Here is a 15,881-nt window from a genome sequence, read left to right as displayed (position 1 = left end):
CAAAATTGTAATAGTTTATCATTTAGAAATATACACCTTATTTCAAATTTGAATTCTCCGTTTATTGTAGATAAATTTCTTCAAAATAAAGGCTGTGGACCTTGGAATACTGTCTGGCATACATATTGAACATAATGCTGTTGGTTATGGAGCTGGATGGTATCTAGATCAAATCACCATACAGGAGTCACATAAGCCGGATATTAAATACCTGTTTCCATGCCAACGCTGGTTAGACACCGCAATAAATGACAAACAAACTGACTGTGAGTTGAAGCTCCTTGGGAAATTCAACAGAACTAATGAAAAGCTACTTACTTCCACTGAAGGTAATTTATAACCTTTAGAGTAGCACATCCGACCACTCAATCCATTTACAGTTTACAATTTACTTGTTCTGTTCTTCTGACAATGGGCGCTTTATTTTAAACCATAGATACTACACTCTACATAATGCAGAAAATAAACGGGAGTTACCTATAAAAAATTATATCACAAAATCCCACCATCAGAAAAATGGTACTTGAAGCATATGAAAAATAATGTGGTCTGCTGAAGGTATTGTAGTTCAGCAGACAGTAGTGACATCATTACCCTGAAGAGAGGAGAACTGGGAACCACCAACAAAAGTTCCCTCAAAATTTCAAATATGTCTGGATTCAGAATCTATTTTAAGATCTACAGTATTGCGGGGTTTCTTTATACTTCTTGGATCTTCTAATAACCTGGAAAATTCAGGATTTGCATGATGTTGGACTAATTTAGCTTTAGACCATAGTTGTTGGTGAGGTGCAGATAGTGATGCAGTTCTGACAGAAGTCATCATAAGCTGCACAGGCCTTTGTCTAGATCAGGGGTCTCAAACTCGGCCAGGTAAGTGGGCCGCATATAGAAAAAATGTGAAGTGGTCGGGCCGCATTACTTCAAAATTTGATACAATACAAAATTATTGTTAATCAATTAGTTATTTGAACTACTATAACACTATATTACTATGATAATAATAATAATAATACTACATTACTATAATAATAGCGCTAGGTTTAAAATTTGAACTATTTCTCCTTGTGCTTATTTCAACAATCCAGTTTTCCAGTTTAAGTGTCGCTAAATGCAGTCCGGCGGCTCAGTTAGCAGTGTTTGTCAGACACACATGTCAAGATTGGGCAGCCCCTTTTTAGATAGTGCTGCAGTGCCCTCTGTGAATGCTGCCGCAGTGCCCTCTGTGGATGCTGCTGCTGTGCCCTCTGTGGATGCTGCTGCTGTGCCCTCTGTGGATGCTGCCGCTGTGCCCTTTGTGGATGCTGCCGCTGTGCCCTTTGTGGATGCTGCCGCTGTGCCCTCTGTGGATGCTGCCACAGTGCCCTCTGTGTATGCTGCTGCAGTGCCCTCTGGGGATGCTGCCGCAGTGCCCTCTGTAGATGCTGCCACAGTGCCCTCTGTAAAAGCTGCCACAGTGCCCTCTGTAGATAATGCCACAGTGCCCTCTGTAGATAATGCAACACACCCCTAGATAATGCCATAGTGCCCTCTGTAGATAATGCCACAGTGCCCTCTGTAGATAATGCCACAGTGCCCTCTGTAGATAATGCAACACACCCCTAGATAATGCCACAGTGCCCTCTGTAGATAATGCCACAGTGCCTTTTGTAGATAATGCAACACACCCCTAGATAATGCCACAGTGCACTCTGTAGATAATGCAACACACCCCTAGCTAATGCCACAGTGCCCTATTTAGATGCTGCCACCGTGCCCTCTGTAGATGCTGCCACAGTGCCCTCCGTAGATGCTGCCACGGTGCCCTCCGTAGATGCTGCCACGGTGCCCTCCGCGGATGCTGCCACCGTGCCCTCCACAGATGCTGCCACCGTGCCCTCCGTGGATGCTGCCACCGTGCCCTCCGGATTCTGCCACCGTGCCCTCCGGATGCTGCCAGCGTGCCCTCCGCGGATGCTGCCACCGTGCCGTCTGCGGATGCTGCCACGGTGCCCTCCGTAGATGCTGCCACGGTGCCCTCCGTAGTTGCTGCCACGGTGCCCTCCGTAGATGCTGCCACGGTGCCCTCCGTAGATGCTGTCACGGTGCCCTACGCAGATGCTGCCACAGTGCCCTTCGCAGATACTGCCACAGTGCCCTCATCAGATGCTGCCACAGTGATGTCAGGGGCTTGCCCAGAGCTGGAGTCCCGGAGCAGAGCCGCTTCTAGCACTCTGCCTGGGATTCCAGCTCTGCTCCTGACATCACTGTCCATATATGGACAGAGATGTCAGGGGCAACCCCAGAGCTGGAGTCCCGGGCAGAGCACTAGTAGGCTCTTCCTGGGACTCCAGCTGTGCTCCTGACATCACTGGGACTTCTGCTCTGGGGAAGCCCCTTACATTATTGTCGATGTATGGACAGCGATGTCAGAGGCTTCCCCAGAGTCCCGGAGCAGAGCCTATACTAGTGCTCTGCACGGGACTCCGGCTCTGGCGAAGCCCCAGACATTGTGTGTCCAAACATGGACACCGATGTCAGGGAATTCCACAGAGTCCCGGAGCAGAGCCGATACTAGCGCTCTGCCCGGGACTCCTCTCTGGGGAAGACCCTGACACACTGTCCACATATGGTCTCGGAGCTTAAGACCCCTGGTATAGATGCACCAATCTCTGGTTTACCAACATAACTGACCTCTTTTTGTGCTTAACCCTTTCCCACCGCAGCCATTTTTTGGATTTTCAATTTTGTTTTTTCCTACCCACCTTCCAAATACTTTTTTATTTTTCCATCAATATGGCTGTATGAGGGCTTGTTTTTTTGTGGGACGAGTTATAGATTTTCACAGCACCATTTATTGTACCATATAATGTAGTGGGAAACTGGAAAATATGTGTGGGTTGGAATAGGAAAAAAACTGTGATTCCTCAATCTTTTGGGTGGTTTTGTTTCTGCATGTTAACTTTAGTCTGCGGGTCAATACGATTACAGCAAAACCAAATTGATATCGTTTTTTTATGTTTTACTATTTTTATGGGGAAAAAACTGATTGTTAAAAATAAAATTTGAGTTTTGTCGCCATATTCTGAGAGCCATAACTTTCTTATTTTTCGGTTGATTTAGCGTTATGAGGGCTTATGTTTTGCGGGGTGAGCTGTAGTTGATATCGTTTATGTAGTTTATATTGGTATTATTTTGGGGTACATGAGGCTTTTTTTTATCACTTTTTATTTCTTTTTTTTTGGGAGATTTAGTTTTTATTAAATTTTTTACTATGACACAAACAGAGAATGTATGCATCGGTTTAGCCAACATGGCTACAAAAGCAGTATTACTCTTAATTGACATTATAAAGCATACATTGCAATATATGTAAACGAAGAATATGGAACAAAGAAAATAACATTCATGGCTGCTTACACATGTAGTTAGACAGAGAAAAAGGATTGTATGTCCCATAATCAGGCACTTAAAATTATACAAATGGTCAGGTTAGTAGATTCCCTCATCAAAGAGTGAAAGGCCCTGAAGAGAAGAACATGGGGGAACTGGTCTCTCCAGAGCTTATAATATGTTGGCTCATATAGTTATACATGAGAATCACATAAATAAATAGATCCGCATTTAATTACTCAGAATTACATATATAAACGGAGGGCGATTCATTTAATTTGAGGTAATAGCAGGCACAGAAGCTCCCGATGTCACAAAGTCAAACCATGTGGACCATTGACTTGTAAATTTGCCTACAGAATTAAGCCGAATCGCCACCATTTTTTTCATGGTGTCGTCGAAATTAACCAGATTAATCAGCTCTGCTACCATCAGGGGAACTTTAAATTTTTTTATATTTGTTAAAAGCAACTTTATTTGACTGTTTTTTACTTGTCCCCCTAGGGGACTTTAACCAGTGATCGTTAGATCGCTTGCACGATATACTGCAATACTAATGTATTGCAGTATATCGCGATTCTGACACTCTCCTATGAAGCCCTGCCCATAGGAGTACAAAAATGGCGGAACTGGGGGCCATGCCAACCAACGGCACAATCAATCTCGCCACGGGGGGGGGGGGCGTTGGAACATTACAGGGGGTCGCCCCCCTGTTTTTAGTCATTTAAATGTTTTGGTCGCTATTGACAACAGCATCTAACGGGTTAAACGAGCGGGATCCTGCTCGCTACCCGGAAGAGTCGGCTGTAACACACAGCCAACACACTCCCTCTATGGAGCAGGCTCAGCCTGTGAGTCCACCCCATACTCCCCCACCCGGCATGTGCCATATATATACGGCGGATGTCGGGAAGGAGTTAATAGAATGTTATATTGGGTTCAGGAGACAAATGAAAGATAAATTGAGAAATATTTATAGAATTTTGTCATGGACCTTGACCACTGGTGGTAAGGCCCAGGCATTACCATGTTCTGGCTTGTGAGTAAAAAAAAAGATTGAGAAACCCCCGTTCTAGACTACTGAAGAGACGGGGAGCTAATAGATTTCCAAAAAGCAGTATTGTGATGTACTTTCATGCACTTAAATATTTATCAGTTTATCATGATAACAGATGCATAGCTCCAAAGCCTGGCATTCCCACTCTATAGTCCAGCTAAACAAGTCCTTCTTGTTACACAAGTCACTGAAAAAAAAAAGGGAAAAAGCGCTCTGCAAGCAACTATAATATCACTGAATGTGGCAAACCTAAAATATAACCTTTAACCCCTTCCCGACATCTGACGTATCCATACGATGCGGGTGTCGGCTGTTTGTTACAGCCGACACTTCAGAGTAACGAGCGGCATCGCGCTCGAGCGCGATCCCGCTGGTTTAATTCGTTAAATGCTGCGGTCAATCGCGACCGCAGCATTTAAATAGTTATAAAGAGGGGGTGATCACCTCTAACAGCTCATCGCGCCCCCCGCAACGCAATCGCGGGGGGGGGGGGGGCGATCGTTGCTATGGCTGCCTGGGGGCTTAATGAAGGCCCCAGGTCCGCCATCTTTGTACACCTATTATGCCTTGCCTCCGGCAGGGCTTAATAGATGCCTGTCAGAATCACGATATACTGCAATACATTAGATCGCTGGTTGAAGTCCCCTAGGGGGACTTATAAAAAAAAAAAGTTAAAATTAGTTAAATAAAGGTGTTTTTTTTTGTGTAAAAAAAAAATTTAAATATTAAAAGTTCAAAAACATTTTCCCCCTAGAGCATATAAAAAAATAATACAACAAACATAATTGGTATCGCCGCATCCGTAAAAGTCTGAACTATTACAATATATCATTATTTAACCCGCACGGTGAACGCCGTAAAAAAAAAATTGTAAACGCCAGAATCTCTATTTTTTGGTCACCTAATCTCACACAAAAAATGAAATAAAAAGTTATCAAACCATCGCATGTACACCAAAATGGTATTATTAAAAACTACAGCTTATCCCGCAAAAAATAAGCCCTCATACCACTTAATTGACGGAAAAATAAAAAGTTATGGCTCTCGGAATTTGGCGACACAAAATAAATTTTCTTTTTTACACTTAGGTTTTTGCTTGTAAAAGTAATAAAATATAGAAAAAACTATATATATTTGGCATCGCCGTAGTCGCATTGACCCACAGAATAAAGTTAACATGTTGTTTTAATTGCACAGTGAATTCCGTAAAAACGGCGTGCAAAAAACCATGGAGGAATTGCTGTTTTTTTTTTCATTTTCTACCCCACAAATAATTTTTTTCCCGTTTCCTAGTATATTATATGGCAAAATAAATGGTTCTATGAAAAACTACAACTCGTCCCGCAAAAATCAAGCCCTCATAGTACTAAATTGACGGAAAAATAAAGACGTTATGGCTTTTGGATGGTGGGGAGGGAAAAACAAAATGAAAATCTGAAAAAGGGCTGCGGCGGGAAGGGGTTAATATATAGATCATGTAAATATAATAGATCAAAAGTGAGTCAGAATTCCAAAGTCAATTCATTATATGCACATACTGTATCAATCGATCAAGGCAATAAAGTGTTAGGCCTTATTCACACGAACGTGTTTCTCGTCCATGTGCTGTCTTTTATAACAATAGACAAAACACTGACCAATGCAAATCAATGAGGCTATTCACACACCGTTTTTTTTTTTCCACGGAGCGTGTGTTCATTTCGTGAAACTCACTGAATGTCCTATTCTAGTCCATTTTTGCAGACCAGACTTGCCTATGGGTGCGTGAAAAAAATGGTCAGCACACAGACTGAAACCGTGTGCTGTCCGTTTTTCATGGTTGAGTTGCTAAAGAAATGCAGAAAAAAAGTGAAACCAGGAAGTGCTTGCAGAGAACAAACATGAATAAGAAAAACGCATGACAGACGGAAACCACACTGACGCAACACGGACAATCATATGCATGAAAACGGTTAATGTTTTTGTGGACTCAAAACGAACACACACGTGTGAATAGGGCCTTATTGTAGGATTTTCTAGGGAGTATGCAGGTTTTTGGGGTGATTACTCTGCTTGTTCTTGGCGACTCCGCTTGTTAGAGGTTTCTAGGGGTGAGATAAGGTGTTGCATTTTCCTTCTCCCCATTATAGCTATCATTTTATTATATAATTATAGATATTAGAGATATAATAATCGGAAGAAAAATATAAAAAAATAAGTTGTTATTACTAAGAAAAAATAATAGAAGGAACTATACTTACGCTATACTTCTTTCCTGTAGTCCAAGCAGGAGCACAGAAACCAATGGGTTAATACCCCACTGCCAGTAGGACAGGTGACAAGAAACAATGAAATAATCAATTAAGTAGATTATATGTAGGGACCTAAGCCCCCCCCCCCCCCCCGTGTCTCATTAAAGGAATACCAGAAATGCAGATCAACAAAAAGATTTTAACGGGAGGGAACAACAATGCTGTGCTGCTGCTTACTCTACAGGAAAGAAGAATAGCGTAAGTATAATTCCTTATTTTCCTGGTCGTCCTACACCACAGCAGCACAGAAACCAATGGGATATAGCAAGATTATACGGGTGGGCAAATTGAAGACAAAACTGTATGTCCTAAGGCTGCTTCCTCTGTAGCCCCAATGTCCAGTCTATAGTGCTTCATGAAGGTGTTCGGTTGAGACCAAGAAGCTGCTGAACAGATTCTCTCCAATGGAAACCTTCCACTTTCCGCCCACGAAGCTGCCATAGCACGCGTTGAATGAGCACAAACTTTTTCAGGAGGCGGTTCTCTTCCTAATTTATAACAAAGGATAATAGTTTCTCTTAGCCATCTGGCTAACCTAGCCTTGGATGCTTTAAATCCTTTCTTCCTTGGAAGAAACATGACAAACAGATTCTCCACCTTCCTAAAAGACCTAGTCCTTTCAAGATAATGTTGTAGCGCTCTTCCTACGTCCAGTGCGTGTAGATTCTGCGCTGAAGCCTCTGACTCTTCCATCAAAAATGATGATTAATATTCACCATTGACTGTACCTTCGGGCGAAAGGTTGGTAGAGTTCTCAGAACTACTCTTCATGGAAAAAAATAAATATATGGTTCTCTACATGCCAGGGCCTGGATGTCGCTTATTCTTTTTGTGGATATAATTGCAGTAAAAAATAATACCTTGTATTTAAGCATCTTTAGATCCAAATCTTGTAAGGGCTCAAAAGGAGGGCCTGTAAGTGCTCTTAACACCAAAGGAAGGTTCCATGTAGGATATGGCTCTAAGACCCTTGGTCTGAGCCTCCTCATTGCTGTTATGAATCTCTTCACCAGCGATTCTTTAGCCCAAGACTTTCCTGACCAGGCTGACAAAGCTGATATTTGTACTGCCAGAGAGCCTGGTTTTAACCCCTGGTCAAATCTAGCCTGGGGAAAGGAAAGGATATCCGACACTGAAGGTTCCTGTCCAGTTTTCCCCTGATTAAACGTCAATCTTTTGAAAGTTTCCACTACTCGCTTGTAGATCTTGGTAGTTGCACATCCTCTGGACTGCATTAAGGTCGCTATAATAGAGGCTTGGAGTCCAAGCTCATTAAATATGGGCCTGTCAATTTCCAGGCTGTCAGTCTGAGCATTTTGACATTTGGACAGTATAGATTCTCCTGTAACAACAGGTCTGGGCGGTGAGGTAGTTCCCACAAATTGCCCCATGACATCTGGATTAGCTTGGGAAACTGTAATGGCAGGAAGGAGGTGAAGGGAAAGTGAGCCCTAATCTACCCACCGCCCTGTCCCTGCCTACTTGCAACGACCCGCCCTAGGCGACGAGGTACAACTGGGCGGCGGTCCCTACGCTGGCTAAGTGCACAGGAAGACAAACAGGGAACACGCAAGGGAAGGGGCAGTAGCCACGGAACGCCACGAGGAAACCGGGCGGCGAACGAACAGTCAGGACCAGGACGAAGTGAGTACACCCGAGCGGGCACGGAGACAGAAGCAAGCCAGGGCAAGCAAAGCAGGTCAAGCAGAACTGCAGCAAGGCAGAAGCACGGCAGAAGCAGGCTGGAGCAAGCAGCAGTGGGGCCAGGAATCCAAAAGAATTACAAGCACTGAGGGAGAGCACAGGGCAGGAAATAAAGGGCAGGGGGCGGAGCTAACTCCGAGAGACCAGGCCGCGATAGGCTCTCCCACTCCTGAGCCTGCCACCGTGGTTGGTGGGAGATGGTGTCAGTCGAACAGGTCTGGCCTCAGGTGTGGATTGATTAATCCCAGGAGTATAGCTAGATGAAGTACCTGGCAGATCCCTAACAGTACTCCCCCTTTTATGAGGGGCCACCGGACCCTTACTAAGGGGACCCGGTTTAGTGGGGAAGAGGAGGTGGAACCTCCTGATCAATACCCCAGCGTGAACATCACGGGCAGGTACCCAAGTCCTCTCCTCCGGCCCGTATCCTCTCCAATGGACCAGGTACTGGAGGGAGCCCTGGACCATCCTACTGTCCATAATCTTGGCCACCTCGAATTCCACCCCCTCAGGGGTGAGAACGGGAACAGGAGGTATCCTCGAGGGGGACCAGGACGGGGAGCAGCGTTTAAGGAGGGAGGCATGGAAGACGTCATGTATGCGAAAGGATGGTGGGAGCTCCAGACGGAAGGATACAGGGTTGAGGACTTCAATGATCTTATAAGGTCCAATAAATCGGGGAGCAAACTTCCTGGACGGGACCTTAAGGCGCAAGTTCCTGGACGACAACCAGACCAAATCCCCGACGACAAACCGGGGGTTAGCAGAACGTCTACTATCCGCCTGAATCTTTTGTGCGCTCTGGGACGCCTCTAGGTTCTTCTGAACCTGGGCCCAGACAGTGCACAGTTCCCGATGAACCTCCTCTACCTCAGGATTATTGGAACAACCAGGGGAGACGGAGGAGAACCTTGGGTTAAACCCGAAATTACAGAAAAACGGGGAGACCCCTGACGAGTTACTGACCCGGTTATTCAGGGAAAATTCAGCAAGGGGAAGGAATGAGACCCAATCGAATTGACAGTCAGAGATGAAACACCTTAAATATTGTTCCAGGGATTGGTTGGTCCTTTCCGTTTGGCCATTAGTTTCGGGATGGAAGGCGGAGGAGAAGGACAGATCAATCTCCAACTTTTTACAAAAGCTCTCCAAAATAAGGAAACAAATTGTACCCCTCTGTCAGAAACGATATTGACTGGGGCCCCATGAAGACGCAGGATGTGTTTCACAAACAAAGAAGCTAACGTCTTGGCGTTAGGTAGCTTCTTAAGGGGCACAAAGTGGCACATCTTGCTGAAGCGGTCGACTACCACCCACACCACCGACTTGCCCTGAGATGGAGGCAAATCGGTGATAAAATCCATGGAGATATGGGTCCAAGGTCTCTGGGGAATGGGGAAGGAACGTAGTAGGCCCGCAGGTCGGGACCTAGGGGTTTTGGACCTAGCGCAAACCTCACAAGCGGCGACGTAAGCCCTAACATCTTTAGGCAACCCAGGCCACCAATAGTTTCTGGTAATGAGGTGTTTGGTGCCCAAGATGCCAGGATGACCAGATAGAGCGGAGTCATGGTTTTCCCTGAGTACCCTCAGCCGGTATTGCAGGGGAACGAACAGTTTGTCCCCAGGGACGTTCCCGGGAGCTGCACCCTGATCAGCCGCGATATCAGAAGCTAAATCAGAATCCGTGGCAGAGACGATTATACCAGGGGGTAAAATACAAGCGGGATCCTTCTCGGAAGGAGGATTGGCCATGAAACTACGTGACAGAGCGTCAGCCTTAATATTCTTGGACCCAGCCCTATAGGTAACCAAGAAATTAAATCTGGTAAAGAATAGTGCCCACCGAGCTTGTCTAGGATTAAGCCTCCGGGCCGATTCTAGGAAAACCAGATTCTTGTGATCCGTAAGGACCGTTACCTGGTGTCTGGCCCCCTCCAGGAAGTGCCGCCACTCCTCAAAAGCCCATTTAATGGCTAGAAGTTCGCGGTTGCCAATATCATAGTTACTCTCCGTGGGCGAAAACTTCCTAGAGAAGTAAGCACAGGGGCGGAGATGGGTGAGGGAGCTGGTACCCTGGGACAAGACGGCCCCCACTCCCACCTCGGAAGCGTCAACCTCCACAATAAATGGCTCCTCTTGGTTGGGCTGAATCAGCACGGGGGCCGAGATAAAGCACTTCTTGAGAGTCTCAAAGGCCTGGACGGCCTCAGGGGGCCAATGGAGGACATCGGCACCCTTGCGGGTAAGGTCCGTAAGAGGCTTAGCGACGACCGAGAAGTTGGCAATAAATCTCCTGTAATAGTTGGCGAACCCTAAAAAACACTGTAACGCCTTAAGGGAGGCAGGTTGGACCCATTCCGCCACAGCTTGAACCTTGGCAGGGTCCATGCGGAATTCATGAGGAGTGAGGATTTGCCCTAAAAATGGTATCTCCTGTACCCCAAAGACACATTTCTCTGTCTTAGCAAACAGATTATTCTCCCGAAGGACCTGGATCACCTTCCTGACATGCTCCACGTGGGAGGACCAGTCCTTGGAAAACACCAGTATGTCATCAAGGTACACAACAAGAAAATTACCCAGGTACTCTCTCAGGATTTCATTAATAAAATTCTGGAAGACAGCAGGGGCATTACACAACCCAAAGGGCATGACCAGGTATTCGAAATGACCCTCGGGTGTGTTGAACGCAGTTTTCCACTCATCCCCCTCTTTGATGCGGATAAGGTTATATGCCCCCCGTAGATCGAACTTAGAAAACCATTGGGCTCCCTGAACCTGATTAAAAAGATCCGGAATCAAAGGAAGTGGGTACTGGTTCCTTACGGTGACCTTATTCAGGTTACGATAATCAATGCACGGCCTAAGACCACCATCCTTCTTCCCCACGAAGAAGAAGCCAGCACCTACAGGAGAAGTCGAGGGGCGAATGAAACCCTTGGCCAGGCATTCTTGGATATACACCCTCATCGCTTCACGTTCAGGACATGAAAGATTAAATATCCTACCCTTAGGAAGCTTGGCACCAGGCACCAAATCGATAGCGCAATCGTAATCTCTATGGGGAGGCAACACCTCGGAGGCCTCCTTAGAAAACACATCGGCGAAGTCCTGAACAAACTCAGGAAGCGTGTTTACCTCCTCCCGGGGAGAAATAGAGTTAACAGAAAGACATGACATAAGACATTCATTACCCCATTTGGTGAGATCCCCAGTATTCCAATCAAATGTGGGATTATGCAACTGCAACCAGGGAAGGCCTAAAACCAGATCAGACGATAATCCCTGCATCACCAGTACAGAGCACTGCTCCAAATGCATGGAGCCAACCAGGAGTTCAAAAACAGGAGTATGCTGAGTAAAATAACCATTAGCAAGGGGGGTTGAGTCGATTCCTACTACAGGGAAAGGATAAGGTAAATCAATACAAGGCATCTTTAGAGACATAGCAAATTCCACAGACATGATATTAGCAGATGAGCCAGAATCCACGAAAGCACTGCCCGTGGCAGACCGGCCAGCAAACGAGACCTGAAAGGGAAGCAAAATTTTATTGCGTTTCACATTAACGGGAAATACCTGTGCGCCCAAGTGACCTCCCCGATGATCACTTAGGCGCGGAAGTTTTCCGGCTTCTTATTCTTGCGCCTGGGACAGGTGTTCAGTAGATGCTTGTCGTCCCCACAGTAGAAGCAGAGACCATTCATTCTGCGAAACTCCCTACGTTGTCGAGGGGACATGGAGGCCCCGAGTTGCATAGGTACCTCCGAGTCCTCCGTGGAGGGGCGAGGAGACGGGACCTCGGGGGGAATCGCAGAAAAGTCAGAGGGGAGCACACTGAAGCGTTCTAGCTGACGTTCCCTGAGACGTCGGTCAAGTCGTACTGCTAGGGCCATAACCTGGTCAAGGGAGTCAGGCGAGGGGTAGCTAACCAGCAGATCCTTCAGGGCGTCAGATAATCCTAACCTAAACTGGCACCTTAGGGCCGGATCGTTCCACTGAGAAGCTACGCACCACTTCCTAAAATCAGAACAGTATTCCTCAACCGGTCTCCTACCCTGACGTAAGGTCACCAGCTGACTCTCGGCTAAACCAGTCCTGTCAGTCTCGTCGTAAATGAGTCCGAGGGCAGAGAAAAAACGATCAACAGAGGAAAGTTCAGGGGCGTCAGGAGCCAAGGAGAAGGCCCACTCTTGGGGCCCTTCCTGGAGTCGAGATATGATGATACCCACCCGCTGGTTCTCGGAACCTGAGGAGTGGGGCTTTAGGCGGAAATACTGCAACTCTCCCGGAAGGAGAGAAACGTCTTACGGTCCCCTGAAAACCGGTCAGGTAACTTGAGGTCGGGTTCTAGAGGTGAGGTGAGGGGTACTACTAAAGCAGCGTCACCCTGATTGACCCTTTGGGCCAGGGCCTGGACCTGTAGGGAGAGGCCCTGCATCTGCTGGGTCAGGGTCTCAAGGGGGTCCATGATAGCGTCAGCGTAGGAGAAATGGTAGACTAGGTAAGGGCTTGTAATTATGTAATGGCAGGAAGGAGGTGAAGGGAAAGTGAGCCCTAATCTGCCCACCGCCCTGTCCCTGCCTACTTGCAACGACCCGCCCTAGGCGACGAGGTACAACTGGGCGGCGGTCCCTACGCTGGCTAAGTGCACAGGAAGACAAACAGGGAACACGCAAGGGAAGGGGCAGTAGCCACGGAACGCCACGAGGAAACCGGGCGGCGAACGAACAGTCAGGAGAAGGACGAAGTGAGTACACCCGAGCGGGCACGGAGACAGAAGCAAGCCAGGGCAAGCAAAGCAGGTCAAGCAGAACTGCAGCAAGGCAGAAGCACGGCAGAAGCAGGCTGGAGCAAGCAGCAGTGGGGCCAGGAATCCAAAAGAATTACAAGCACTGAGGGAGAGCACAGGGCAGGAAATAAAGGGCAGGGGCGGAGCTAACTCCGAGAGACCAGGCCGCGATAGGCTCTCCCACTCCTGAGCCTGCCACCCTGGTTGGTGGGAGATGGTGTCAGTCGAACAGGTCTGGCCTCAGGTGTGGATTGATTAATCCGAGGAGTATAGCTAGATGAAGTACCTGGCAGATCCCTAACAGAAACCATACCCGTTTTGACCAGCAGGGTATGATTGCTATAATTGAGGACTGGTCTTCTCGGATTTTCGTTAACACTCTCATAATCATTGGAATCGGGGGGAAGACAAAAGCCAACCTGAAGGTCCATTTGATTGAGAAGGCATCTAGTGCTAGCGGTCTGTCGTGATGAAATAGGGAGCAGAAATTTAGGCATTTCTTGTTGACACGAGTCGCCATCAGATCTATCACTGGATTCCCCATTCTCCAGATTATCTGGTTGAAAACTTCTAGGTTCAATTCCCACTCCCCTGGAATGGCTTGATGACGACTGAGTCTGTCTGCCCATACATTGTTGACTCCTCTGATGTGGATTGCCACTAGATCCTGTACATGGACCTATGCCCATCTCATGATCCGTGCTGTCTTTTTCTGTAAAAGGACGGCTCTGGTGCCACCCTGTCTGTTCAGATAACTGACAGCCACGATATTGTCTGATTGAATCTTCACAGCCTTGATTGAATCTTAATGGCCCTTTAATAAGGGCTGGAAATGCCTTAACAAGTTTGAAACAGCTAACAGCTCCTTTAGATTTGAAGATACGCTTTGTTGTTGGGGGGTCCAATGCCCCTGCATCCTCTGACCCATTATGTGGGCTCCCCATTCAGTCCCTGAAGCATCAGTTGTCAAAATCGTCCACCTCAGTGACTTTATTGACTTGCCTTTCACCGAGCTCAGCCACCATTCTAAAGCATCTCCGGTGGTAGATGGAATCACCATGTACTCCTCTAGAGACTCTGTGGATCTGTTCCATTGAGATAGCAGATTCTGCTGGAGATCCCTCATGTGCCCTCTGGCCCTTGGGATTGCTTCTATTGCTGAAGCAATAAGTCCTAGAGTCTTCATCAACTTGCGAAATGAAACCACCTTGATCAGCGTCAATTCTGCAATATGGGTAGTTAAATTTTGACGCCTCTCCTCAGAGAGGGCAACTGTCATACTTTTGGAATCGAGGATGAATCCTAGAAACCGCCACCTTTGTGCAGGAATTAAATTGGATTTTGTCCTGTTTATGAGCCAACCTAGGTTGATCAAAAATTCTATCATCTCCTGAAGGTGACTCTCCATCAGACATGCTGACTTGGCTATCAAGAGCCAGTCGTCTAAATATGGAACTATCGTTATACCTTTTGTTCTTAGCTTCACCATCATGGCAGCTACCACCTTTTGTAAAGATCCACGGGGCTGAAGATAGGCCGAACGGAAGGCATGTAAACTGGAAGTGTCTCATGACACCCTTTTCCGGGAAGGCCACCCTTAAAAATTTCCTGCAAGATCTTCTTATGGGTATATAAAGATACGCTTCCATTAAATTCAGTGTCGCCATGAAGTCTCCTTCCTCTAATAAGGCTGATGCAGATCTTATGGTTTCCATATGAAACCTTTGTTTCCTTACAAAGGTATTTAGGTATCTCAGGTCTAAAATGACCCGAAACTTCCCGTCTGGTTTTGGAACCAGGAATAGGGGGGAATAAACCCCCTTGCCTCTTGAAGCTAGTGGAATTTCTTCCAGTACTCCTTTGTGGATAAATTCTATGATATATGTTCTGAGAGCTTCTCTTGCCTGGAGGTCTGAGGGGAAAGCTGTGATTTGAAACTTTGGCTGTGGAGGAAATTGAAAATCTATTGTATAACCCTCTGAGATAACTTGCACTATCCAGGGATCTAAGCCAGACTGAAGCGAAAGCTAGAAGTCTTCCCCCCACCGGCGGAATGCTGGCGTCAGAAGTTTTAGGAGGAAGAGAAGGATTGATTAGATCTTCCTCTTCCCCGTGATCTACGAGAAGTTCCTCTCTGAAAGTCAAGTCTCTTTCCTCAAAACAAAAATTTTCTCTGAGGTTCCTAGAACCCATCGCTGACGAGGACCCCCTACGAGCAAATCTTCTTCTAGGTCTCTGAAAAAAACTGGAGAGACTTCCCCTTCCTATCTGAGAGTTTTTCCATGAGTTCGTCTAACTCCTCTCCAAATAGCCTCCCAGGCTTATATTCCATCGCACATAATGCGTTTTTGGACTTCCTGTCTGCAACCCAAGGCTTGAGCCATATGGCCCTTCGGCCTACCACAGATAAAGCCATATTTCTAGCAGCTAACCTTAATGACTGACTGGAGGCATTACTAAGAAAGTCTGTAGCTAAAGACATATACCTAAAAACCGTCAAGAGCTCATCCCTCTGGACTCTTTCCTGAATGTCATCCTGCAACAGAGCTAGCCATATCTTAAGACTCTTCTTTACCGCTGAACTAGCAATTGCTACCTTAGAATGTGCCTCTGCAGAATCATATGACTTCCTGAAAGCTGAGTCGGCTTTACGATCAAGGGGC

At 46.6% G+C, this 15,881-nt stretch overlaps 1 protein-coding gene across 1 annotated transcript in view; it reads left to right on the top strand.

The window, feature by feature from the left end:
- RP1 (RP1 axonemal microtubule associated) overlaps positions 1-15,881 on the top strand; it is a 406,368-nt gene that overhangs the window by 290,583 nt on the left and 99,904 nt on the right. Inside the window, exon 43 of the mRNA XM_075828106.1 lies at positions 71-329. Coding sequence (XP_075684221.1) covers positions 71-329 — 259 coding nt within the window. The remainder of the gene's footprint in view (positions 1-70; positions 330-15,881) is intronic.

The sequence above is a fragment of the Rhinoderma darwinii genome, chromosome 5, assembly GCF_050947455.1.
Source record: "Rhinoderma darwinii isolate aRhiDar2 chromosome 5, aRhiDar2.hap1, whole genome shotgun sequence".
NCBI classification, from domain to species: domain Eukaryota; kingdom Metazoa; phylum Chordata; class Amphibia; order Anura; family Rhinodermatidae; genus Rhinoderma; species Rhinoderma darwinii.
Note: the sequence above shows the minus strand (reverse complement) of the source record. Positions and strands in the feature narration are given on the sequence as shown.